Source organism: Coturnix japonica, chromosome 1, assembly GCF_054131305.1.
Source record: "Coturnix japonica strain WE chromosome 1, WE-NBRP24, whole genome shotgun sequence".
In the NCBI taxonomy this organism is placed as follows: Eukaryota; Metazoa; Chordata; class Aves; order Galliformes; family Phasianidae; genus Coturnix; species Coturnix japonica.
This window is the reverse complement of record NC_140663.1, coordinates 57,893,547-57,906,185: the sequence shown is the minus strand read 5'-3', so window position 1 is coordinate 57,906,185 and position 12,639 is coordinate 57,893,547. Positions and strand designations below refer to the sequence as shown.

Sequence of the window (12,639 nt, the reverse complement as noted above, 5' to 3'; positions counted from 1 at the left end):
TCCTAAACCAGAGAACGCGGCAGGGCAAAATACATGCATAGTAATGAGATGATCAAACTTTCCTCTGAAACTGAACTGACAGTTTTCCAAAAGATATGCTTTAAGATAAATATCAAAACAACAATTACACTTTGATGCAGAATACATTTCTGCTTATAGTCATCGTAACAGCAACAGTATTTCATATACCATATATTTCCTCTATTCTGTTGCCATGGTAAAACACTGATAGACAGACGTTCTACTTTTAGTACTCAGAATTATAGTTCTCATAAGAACAAAGACCCACGCACAGACTTCTCAACAGCACTGTTTACTACAACAAACTTCATGCTCAAAATGATTCAGTCTATGTACTGCACAACTGCATGAAGTTGAAATGATTAAAGACTATCAAGAGATCTGGTAAGGAAGAAATTGTTGGGAGCTCTGGCTCTCTCACCAAAGGAGGCCATGGTAGGAAGGTTTCCAGAAAGAGTTATTTAGTTTGAAAAAGCCAATTCACTGAGCTTAAAACATTATGTTTTCCAATACTCTGACCAATTATTCATCTTTATCAATCTTAAAGAGTGATTCATTCAGTTCTTGGAGGTTGAAAAATGGGAGAAAACCCATCACATATTTACATAAACAAAACTCACATTGGTAGCTTAATTGTACTCTTCTGGTTAGGAAGAGCACTTAGTTTCTAATACCTATCTAGCACCCCTGAAACTCTTAAAATCATGTAAATACTAATTTTATTTTACAGAGGGGACCATTTGCACTTATTCCACAGTGACCCTTACCTACATAGCGTTCCACATCTAAAACAGAGAAAGTTGGTGGAGGAAGTCTGAGCCCCAGGCCATCTAATTTAGGAACCATAATAGGTACATCGAACCCATGTTTCTCCAAGTATCTCTGTGTCAGTTGGCTTCCATGCATTTTCAAAATGACTTCATCAGCACTAACAAACAAGAAATCATGGATTATTAGCAGAACAGCATCCTCCAAACACTACTGAAAAAAAAGTCACAAATTCAAGGAGGTCTGGTTGAAATGGCTGCATTTGAACCCCCCAAAAAAACTGAATCCCACACTACAATCAAATTAAACATCTGAATGACAAACAAACCAGTATAGCTCCCTAATGAAATACTGTTCCACATTAGCTGGAAACTCACAGTATTTCTATGTGATTTAACATAGTAATTTAAAAGGATGAGGAAAAAGAATTATCAGAGAAAATGTTAAAATACATTTTGATAACGACACAAAGTCCTTTGAAGAGTTATAAGCTATAACACATTTAAGTGTGAAAAACAACCACAAAGATGATTTCTGCTACAAACAAGTTTCTCTACTTTCCTCTACAGCGTGAGAGAATGGGTGCACTACTAACATACTAAGTGTTCTATGTTATCTGGAATGAAACAACTGAGGAGTAGTTTCCCATTCTCTCCTCACCTGGACTATAGAAATAGACAATATTCTAACAGTTAAGGTGCAAATAAATAAAAAAAAGAAGTCAGCCACTCATGCTGCTGCATCCACTCTGCCTTGCAGAGGGACACTGCCAGACTGGAGCTCTGGGTGATCAGTAGCAGCTGAAGTTCAACAAAGGAAAATGCCTGGTGCTGCAGCTGGAATGGAGTAATGTTGGGCACAGGTATAGACTGGGAGATGAAGTGGCTAGAGAGCAGCTCTGAGTAAAGGGATCAGCAACTGATAAGAACAGTGGAAGGAGTGAGAATTCTTAAGGAGAAGGAAGTCATCTTAGGCCTTTGTTTTTTCACCAAAATGTTAAAGTGAGCTTCTGTACCTTGGGAAAGAGCGAGCCCGCAGCTGTTTAACAAAGGTCCGTGTTCCAGCCTGCACCGGTTTGGAGCCATCATCCAACTCTGTGTAGTCATGTCTGTGCCAGTTCCTTCTCTTTTTCACTACGAGTTTCAAAAGGATTAAACTTTGAATTAGTTAAATCAGATGTCTCAGATTAACAGTCTCACTGTCAGTGAACCACGCATGCCTCAACCCCAAAACAAAGATTAACAGACTTTAGTGTTTATACAGGTGAAACTATCCAACTGCAAAAAATGAAACCTTCAGAACACCCGACAATAATTACTTACACTTCTAGAGCCTCTTCCATTGGAGAACACCAGGACGTGTTATACACAATGATTCAAATTCAAATACTCAGTTCAGAATAATGAAAGTATACAGTAACATCCTGAAATTTATCCAAATCTCAAGTCAATGAAACTACAAGTTTAATCTCCTAAATCTCACTTTCTTAAATGAAGAAAAGAATCCTATCTCTTGAAGATCCTTACACCTCTTCCTCTCATGCATTAACACAGAATTAATATGAACTTATCTCATTGTGCTATCTGGCCATAGGAACATAACTACATACAATCTGATAATACCATTATTCACCACTGCAAGCTGCTTGAAACAAAAACACCTTTCTTTATCTACTACTTTCATTTCCATAGCACTTTTGGGTATAAACTATCCTAGCAGGTACAGTCTTTACTCTGCAAATAAAATACTTACATACCCCAAAACAATGAACTCCCGAGTTGCTTCAAGTTATTCGCTATGGCAAAATATTCATAAAGAACAAATAATAAAATCAATGCTATATATTGATTTTGGAAGTCTGATAATCCAGCAGTAAATAAATTGCATTTTTAACAGTTTCTATTTAAAGGGCCAATGAAAATTAATAACTCAGTATTTTCATAAAAGCTGTTGTGATGGACTCCATCGAAAAACAACAGATACTCAAACAAGAAAAAGTTATCATAAAGCATAGTAGGGCTCCATGGAGCCTCTCTATTTCCATTTTTTGGTTTTACGTGCATCAGAGGAATAAGTGATTTATGATTTGGTAAACCAATCACCTGTCTTCAAGTTTTCATTACTTAATAACAAATTATTTCATTCCAAATATGTAATTAATTCACCTTAATCAATCATGTACCCATTTTATAACTTCATTTATAAAGAAAAGAAACTCACTACTTCAAAAGGAAGCATTCATTCCTACAATGTCTGTTAGCAAAAGCCCTATTAAATTCCTAACAGATGCCTCAGCAAAAGGGATCTCTGATAGTCCTCAGTTTGCTGCCTTGCTATTGAATTACCACTGCACCACTTACCACACTAAGAAATACAATAATGATAATTATTAGAAGTTACAGTTTTCCCAAAAATAATCCACCAAATTTAAGCCAAACTGTGTTCCACAGCATCTGATGGTTGCTACTGGAAGTCTACCCCAAGTGTATTTACTGTGACTAGATCTGAAACACAATGACTAATACTAAGCAGAAATTTACTTCCATCTGCACAAAAAACACAGAAGAGAAAGCTATTGCCTCTTGTCAATAGAAATGGTCTCTTACAGGCCATGTACAAACCACCATGCAACACAAATATATCGCAGCTAAACTACATTAATACAAATGTGAACTTCAAGAAGAGCTCATCCTTAAACATATTAGTCATGACAAACCAAACTCACAAGAAGTTAGCACTATACCAAAACCACAGCTAACAACAGCATGAAGGACAGCAATCAGCAAAGGATTTTAAAAGGAAAAAAAAAACCAAAACTTTAATGCTGCTTCTGCAAAAGTATCAGTTGCTAATATAGGAATAACTAACATCTTACAGCCCCTGCATGACAAAGTTATTCCTACTGATAAGCAGGAGTGACAAAATGTATCCCTTGGAAGACATTTAAGAGAGTAAAGTGACATTTATAGCTGTTGGCTACCCTCGCAATCAGTGCTGAAGAGTCTGCTAATGAGCCAACTATCCAAATAAAGTAAAACTTCATAAATAACCAAGCTAAGTTTATTAAGTTTTCAAAGCCATTTTCTCAGTCATAAATAATAATACTAGAAATTAGTGGCTAATATTAATTTGCAACAGAGTAGCTTCTCATAAATTCACTGCTGTTCTAACAGCTCATTAAAGCTGTAAGATGATATGACTGGTTAAGAGATTTTATAGCACAAAACAAACTTTTTAAAGTCTGACCTTCCAACACTTGAAAAACAGAAATTCAAGTTCCTCTACTTGAGCGTTTATCATGCTTCCATAAATAAGAGAATGCTAAAAAACATAGAACAATAATGAAAACTTTATCTTGTATTCTGCAGCTTTATAATTCCCTAAGACATTACAATAACAGTAGCAAGAAAAAAATACCTAATAGAATGAATCCCCATGTTCCTTATACAATCAGAACAGTGGGCTGATAACTACACCCAGCTTAGGCAAACTCTATTCCTCGCCTGCTCACACTTGTCTGTTTGCCTCAGATATCATACACAGACTTGAAAAGGGAGCCACCAAGAAGCACTCAGATCTGTACAACCAGGCCCCAGTCTTGTGAGAGGTCATTTATGTGATACCCACTGATGGAACAGGCAAGAGAATGTTAGCATGGGAATTGGAAAATTTTAAGGAGCACACAGTAGCTTTCTTTTCATTAATGGAAGCAATGTGATTTATTTTGTTAGATACTTAATGAAAATCCACTTGGTAATATAAAACGTATGTTTCTTGTATGTTTTTAGTAAATTTTTTTGCACAATGCCATTTGATTATATTGGGTTATATATGCAAGTACTTGTCAAAATCACAGATTCACTTGTCCTCTTAAATGGAACACAGTTGAATTCTGGTCTCCTTTGGAACTCCTTTAGACAGAGTCTAGAATATGAAGTAGTAGATAAAAGACGTGCTTTTTACTTACATACATAATTTCATAGGTTTGAAGCAGTGCAGCATCACTGCAACATTTGAAGTCATAAAACATCAGCCTCTCCCAACTCTAAAGCATACCAATGTCCAAACCAGAGACAATCAAAGATTTGATTCTGACAGCCTGGCTGAGTACAGTTAATGAAACTGCAGATGAAGACATATTTCAACATATCACTTCTGCTTGGGCAGATAAGTGATATGTCTGAATCTTTTACTAAATCTAGACTATCTACTCACTTGAGGCAATATGAAGTAGTAAGGCTAATTTTTACTACAGATTCTTGTCTTTAGAAAAAGCCATACAACACACAAATGACTCTCGTTTTTTTAGTACAGATTGCCACAGGTGAAACAGAGCTAGAGTGAGAGCTAGAAGTCTCTGCATTACAAGACAGGCTATTCACAAGCATCAAGAGGATGGTGAAGCATACTAGTTCTGCCAAACAAAAAGGATAAAGTTCCAAACTTCCAAGTTTTTTAGTATTTTTTAAGTCTGATATCAATCCCTCCCTTGCCCCAGTATTCCAAATACACACACACACAAACCCTTCACCCCCAAAGAATAACTATCCCCCCACCCAAAATAAATAAATAAATACAAAAGCCAGGCAGAAAGGTGAGAAAATAAATGGGTAATATTTGTATTCTTATTTACAGAAGACACATATGGATTTGTAACTGGAAAATTCAACTATAATAATAAAACTCCAAGCACATAAATAGAGCACCCAACTTACCTTTTAGCACCTAACCTGAAGGTAGCTAATACTGAAGGCAGTGAATATAACCTACGTACAAGATATTTACCATACGACATTTTAATTATGTCAGTAACTGGAATGAATCACGTTGTTCATACTCTATAAAACTACCAGTGATAATGCAGTGATTTAAAATGATTGTTTCTAAATGGTAAATTCAGCTTTGTAAAGATTCTAGATCATTAGATGGCTATAAATTGTTACAAGATCTTCAAGCAAGGAAAAAAAAATCACGTATTGAAGAAACTCAAATGCCCACAATGTGTGGACACTAAACATACACAGATATTTTTCAGGTTTGAACAGAGAAAGTGGACAGGTGAAACTCACTATCATATTACTTCATTTGAGAACTGGAGATGTAGGGGAAACCTAAGGAGTCAGATAAAAGAGAATCCTTGCAGCAGTTACAGAAAGACAAAAATAATTTCTTCCTAAGTCTGGTGTTACAATCTTTCTATTTCAGACCTCTTCAGCAAAGGAACATACTGAAAGGAGAACCAAAGAGGTCTCTCTTGACTCCACATTCACTTCTGGCAACTCATAAAATTCCACGAGGGATTTGGTGGAATTGTATTTACATACCAGGTAACTGGAATACATGGCTGTGCAATTCTCAAGGACATAAGGGAAAAGCAGACAGCAATTCCAGCTCTATTCTCGAACTTCATTGGACTGTCATGGAATACAGCCCTCAAGCATCAAGAAAGCAAAGAAAGCTACGTTGGACATCTTCTCAATGCTGCCTTCCTAGGTATCAGAATTTTGATGATTAAAATACAGAAATCTTAAGTCGCCTTTTGGAACTTTTTTTTTTTTTAATAGTTTATCATAGGTGCAGCAGGAGAAAGCACCACTACCTGCAATTGACTTTTTTTTCTTTCTTTTCTTTTAATGATGATTTCTTAATGTTTGTCTCTCTCTCAGCCAAGTACAGATTGCCTTCTCCTAGCTCCGTACACTTGGATTTTTCTAATGTATAGCTGTGGCTTATATTTTATTCTATCTGCACCTTCAGATCAAGGAGACTCTCTCAAGAAAAGACAGCTTGCAGGTTTTGTTGTTGTTATCGTCATTGTTTTTTATCAGTTCAAAGTCAGTCACAGAACCAGTAACTCCTAAATAATCAAACTCAACTTGAATGTTCCTCTGAACGGCCTTTTTTTTTTTCAACTGTATTTGGAGAGAAAACATTCTAACTGTAAAATAAAACCTGAATAATGTATACTTACTTAGAGAAGGTCCATGAAGAACTGCGCAGTTGGGACAATGGTACAGATCAATGTCAACAGCATGATGCTCCTCTACCCCGACACAGCTGCAATGATATTTTTTAAATGTTAATGAGAATACATGCAAGATTTATTTTTTCAGGCTAAAAAATAATTACATCTCAGGTCTTTACTAGAACATGCTTAGTTTACAAAATCATAATGAGCTGCCAAACTATCTCAACTACTGGATTGCCACATAAATTTTAAGTAATAATTTGTTTACTGATGAAAAGAGAAATGTCATTTAAAGTAGCAGGAAAAAAAAAAAAACAAACAGGAATTAAGTTACTTTAAAAAGAGTCCACAGTGTACATCAATACCTCCTACACCCACAAAAATCTGTCTTTGATTCTGATTACGGTAAAAGTGTACATAAAATCACTCAATCAATTCTCTCTTCATACAAATATGAAGCCTACGTGCTGTCAATTTGTAGAAGAGGTCATGAGGGTTTTTTCTTATATACTTTTCTTCTTATTTTTATAAGAAGTACGTAACTCACTCCTATATCCAAAACAGCGAATGCTCCCTGCACCTTTCACCCTGCTGGTACTAGGTGAGTTAGTTCTATGTGCAGTCATACAAGTCATAAAGCAGTAATGTTTTTGTAATTTTAAAATCCCATTTATAGTAATATTTGCTTGCTGAAATTTTTGCCTAACCCTAATCCAGCCAAAGCAGGATTGAAGACATTCCTAGTAGTCACGATAAAACATCTACTAGCTAAACAACACTGCTTTAAGGCCAAAAGAGAGACAGTCTTTTGGAAGATGAAATAGTAAAGGTTAACTGGAAAAGCCAGGCTCTTGCAGAGAGCTCTCAAGAAAGAATCCCAACTTACTTGTAGAATCTGAATCCTGACAGAGTTCTTTCCCTAAAAAGTTCATTGAAGCTTAGAAAATTGCTGAGAAACAAGACTACAACACTGAATATTTACACCATGTTTACATATTTCTATATAATGTATTCAAGGAACATGGGAACTTGAACATTGCTACATTCAGGTAGCCACTTCATATCAAAAGTGTAATGACAGCCAACACACTGAAGCTTTGAAACGATACATCTCCAAGTAATCTACTCTCTAGCTGCAAAGTGCCAAAACTGCTGACAGATCCAATAATCATCAGTAGATACTAACACAACATACTAGTCAAGCATTCAAAGGGTACCAACGAGCCAGTCAAATCTGAGAAGAACCTCTCAATGAGAAGTACATCATTCTGAATTCTGTATCAACAGCTTCAGCTGTTTCTTCCACTTATCCACTCACGAAATGCCACGTGTAAATTAAGCTATATAGCTTTTTATATGTACGCTGTTCAAGACCTTCGAAAATATGACAACTGTTTGTCATATTCTGTATAAGATCATTGGTTTTATTATCTTATAAAACGTCACAGGTAACCTGAAAATAAAAGCAGAAACTCTGTTAACTACTAAACACACTCTCCAGCTTGATTAACTCCACAGACTTTCATGAAGGCACCACAGGCTCTGCGTACAGAGATGGGTGACACTGGAATGGTATTAGAGAGTTAGTAATTGCCCTATAAAGAAAGCAAATGTTTTCAGTCTATAATTTATACTCTAAGCTCAGAACTAACTGGAAAGGCAAAACGCTAAGTGAGAGATGAGGGAAGGGAAAATACCAGCAGATGCCTCGCTGATGCAAAGGGCACATGAGGTTCCAGCACCTGCAAGAACAAGCACTGACAAAAGGAAGCCATGGAGTCTATCAGTCACGTGCAGCACCACTACCAGTCACTTCCCTGAGTCTCTTTCTGCAACATACAGAGACAAATGTGACATAAATCATTCCGGCTACAAGCGAACAATCAATTACTGTGATAAGTACAACTGTGGACCTCCAGCATCAAAGCAAGGTCACTAGGAGATAGCAGAGAGTCTGGAAAGCATTAACATACTCAAACACAGCAATACTCCCAATATACCAGTTGTTTTCCTGAATAAAACATCATTATTATCCTTCACCTCTCCACCCATTCGGGCTGAAACGTCTGCAGTATATATTACCTCATTTCTGAATTGCTCATCTCCTGCAGGGAAGCTGCAGACTAATCCTATAGTATCAAGGCAAGGTCAGCAAGAGGCAGGAGAAGAAACTGGGATGTGCTCTGTTTTTTCCCACACATAACAACATGCCCATTCCTGGCAAGCGAAGAAATCCTTTGCTACTCAAAGTTCACAAAAGCAGTTCTCCAGGTTAAAGTCTCAGGAGAAAATGAATGGTTTTGCTTTAGCCTGAAGTTTCCATTTGATTCTTCAGATTCTAGCTATGCAGGAGGAGGGCATGCAAAACAACCAGACGAGCACTACTTAACATATGTGATAAGTACTGACAGCTCCCAGCTTTTACTTGAAGGAAACAGAAGTCTTCTTTCAGAAAGAAGAAAAAATTAAAACAACCTTACAAAGGCTGTTCTCTAGTGCAGCAATGCAACGCAAGGGAGAGTGGGGAAGCACCATGGACTATCTATGGGTGTGAAATATCTGAGACTGTTGAAGTGCTTCTGTTGATCTGACTGAAAGAATCCAGGTTTGAGCAGATAAAAGTAAAAATAAAGCACTCTTGATTCAAGGTTTTATTTTACCACATCTTTAAGAAGGAACTTGAAAAGTTGTTCCGCTTTATTAAAACAAATAGTCCGTATATGTGATCATTATATAAAATTCCAGATCTATCAGTCTCCTATTCCTTTCCTCCATTACTTCAATGGATTACAATTACAAGATTCACACTGAAAGACACCTCAAAGGATTATCTAATCAAACAAAAACTTTACCCAGTGTAACTATGCACCCACTGTCCATTGCCTTCTCCATGTGACTCCTGGAGAAGTGAGCCTCCCTCATCTTCAGATGCTGGAATATGATGATGAGATCTCCCCAATCCTTCTCTTTTCCATGGCAAAAAGATCCAACCTCTTCCATCTTTTTCTTTGTAGGGTAGTTTCTCCAACCCCCTTTGATAGTCTTTGTGGCTTGCCTTTGGACTTTGTCCAACCTATCCATATCTTGAATTGATTTAAGGGGGCCAGAACAGGACACAGTACACCATGAGTAGCCTGGTTCATATAGTCGCTGTACCAATCTCTTCATGAGGCCCCTGCTACAGTACTGTGTCCAGACCCAGGGACCCCAGAACTAGAAAGACATGGAGCTGTAAGTCCAGAGGAAGACCACAAAGATATCAGAGGGCTGGAGCACCTCTCCTTTGAAGAAAGGCATAGGGAGCTGAACTCATTCAGCCTGGAGCAGAGAATGCTTTGGAGCAGTCTCAGTGTAGCCTTGTATTCTCCTTAATGGGAGCTCAAAAACAGGGAGACGGTGATCGCGTAAGAGGGAATGGTTCTGAACTAAAAGAGTAGAGATTCAGATTACACATTAGGAGAAAAGATTTCACTCAGAGTGGTGAGGCACTGGCACAGCTGCCCAGAGAAGCTGTGGTGTCCCATCCCTGAAGGTGCTCAAGGCAAGGCTGGATGTGGTCCTGGGTAGCCCGAGCTGGTAGGGGGCAGCCCTGCCCATGGCAAGGGGTTGGAATGGAATGAGCCATTCTACCATCAAACAGCCACTCTGTTAATCCTACTGGAAAAGTACACTCATCTGAGTACCTGTTGCTCAAGTGGAGCAGATCTGTGTATCTGAAGAGGCATTATTTCCTTTTACTGCTTCCTTAAATTGAGCAAGCACAGAAACAGCCTCACCTGCGCTTCCTTGCAAGAAAGGATTTTTCCTTTGGCAAACACATCCTTCTCTTGTTGCTCTGGGTTGACCTGTCTTAGCATTTCACTAGTATATTCATTTGCACAGTAAACTCTGCCAATAATTCACAAGCCAAATAATGTATTTAAACAAAAGGGACTCTTGAAAGACTCTCCTTCAATGAGTTTTGCAATATGTTTGTAATTAGCTCTATGCCCCTGAAAGAATTTTAGCTACTGCCTCTTCTCACATCCCATTCAATTCAATTCTCTGATGTTTCCCTTAGAGTGCTCTCATTTTCTTTTTAATTTTAACCAGTAACTGTGGCATGTCTGATTCTGCTCTGATTGCTCTTCCTATTCTGATGACCACTATTTGGCTAATTCCCATCTCATAGCTCATCACAGACACCGTGCCCAAGTCATCCTGCTTCAAAACTTTGCCCGTATTCAATTCCAAAAGCAACTTTTTCACCTCTTTCAGTATCGAGCAGAACACAGTCTAATGGAGTTACCTTTCTAGATGCAATTGTACTACATAATCAATTTCCCACGTTAGCCTCCACTTCTATCAACACCAGCACAACGCTTTGTACTTGCAATCATCACACAGACAAAGAAGAAACAGGTTACATCCCCATAGGAATATCTACTGCTTCTTCAGAGGTTTACACATAGGCTTACAGGCTAAAAGATCTCTGGGTTTTCAACAGTCTGAACCAAACAAGTATTTAATAAATTTCAGATCATCACAGATGGAAGATGTTTCTATTAAAATACTGAGCAACTACCTATGTAAAAAGTAAGCAAGTACTACAGTAAACATTTCAGTTTACCTGTCAGCAATGTCAGTCTGCCGTTGCTACTTCCAGTTTTGTATCTGTACAAGCCTAACAAGAGCCAAAATACTACTGCCTATATTGCCAAAATACAATTGCCTTTATTGCCAAAACTAAATAGCAGATGCAGGTTATACAAGCAGCGTTTTTAAGCTCAGCTTCATAGAATGGGTTGTGAAAAGAAGAAACTCAGTAAGAAAGGAAGGAGCAATGGGCCAAAGCTATTATGTTAGATAATAATATAGGTTCAGTTACACACAACCTTCTCCCTTCACTTAGGGATACAGGTACGTATTCAATGTAATCACTGCGGTACCTAAAACCTCAGGAAAACAACACTGAAATATGTTTATTGCACATCAGCTCTTTCATTCTATAATTCCAGTCCTCTCAGAGTGTGAGTTGCTAAGTTTTTGAGGATGCATGTACACTCTTATCCAAATACATACAATATCAGCACAAAGCAACTGCTAGAACTGAAATACAGTGCTAGACTGAAGAGAGAAAGGATCGTTACTTATACAAAGTATTTTGACAACTGCTACCATCAGTGTAATTGTATGACGAAAGTGTCATGTGGAAAGCTGATTTTTCACACAGTGGAATACCTATTATTATTATTTTATATTATTATATAGTATTGTAAGTACTACAAATTAAACAAATTGGAGGGGGCACAACTTTTCAAACTGCAGTTAAAGCTCACGCTCAGGTTATCCAAAGAGCTTCACATTCAGAAACACGCACGGAAGGCAATTAACCTTTTCAGTAGCGTGTAAGAGTGTCAGGAAGAGACACAGCCCAGTTTAATTCATAATGGCATTGACCATCATGGATTACATGCAGCAGCTTAATGAGAGAAGTAATTTTGCTGGCGATGGTTTCATGACAAGGCAGAGTTAACCTCACTGAAGTACTTCTGTATAGCATCATCCATTAAGCACACACACAACTCTCCTCCTACATAAGCTGACATTTCTGCTTTTTCTACCCAACTACCCGACTATACTGACTGCAATAAGCTGCTTTGAAAGAACATTTACAATTACTTCTTGTCCCTGTCCTTCTGAAATGAAGGTCTAGAGAACCAGACCGTTTACTGTACATTGCTATCAAAATAAGCTGCCTCAAGGAGATCAGAAAAGTCACATTTAAGTCAAGTATGGCAGACCTGAAAACTAAACAGTGCAGCACAGTGAGAGAAGGGAATTTCTTTAGCCCTTTAAAACTAGTAATCAGCACAACCCTTCACATATGAAGCAAAGTGCTC

The 12,639-nt window shown here is 37.7% G+C and overlaps 1 protein-coding gene across 2 annotated transcripts in view; it reads right to left on the bottom strand.

Annotated features, from left to right (window-relative positions):
• The window catches only part of KDM7A (lysine demethylase 7A), a 56,032-nt gene that overhangs the window by 29,630 nt on the left and 13,763 nt on the right, over positions 1–12,639 (bottom strand). For both annotated transcript variants that reach the window (XM_015867031.2, XM_015867039.2), the window contains exons 2-4: positions 6,761–6,846; positions 1,805–1,922; positions 789–949 (exon numbers count right to left, since the gene is read on the bottom strand). In XM_015867031.2, the coding sequence (XP_015722517.2) occupies positions 789–949; positions 1,805–1,922; positions 6,761–6,846 (365 nt within the window). The remainder of the gene's footprint in view (positions 1–788; positions 950–1,804; positions 1,923–6,760; positions 6,847–12,639) is intronic.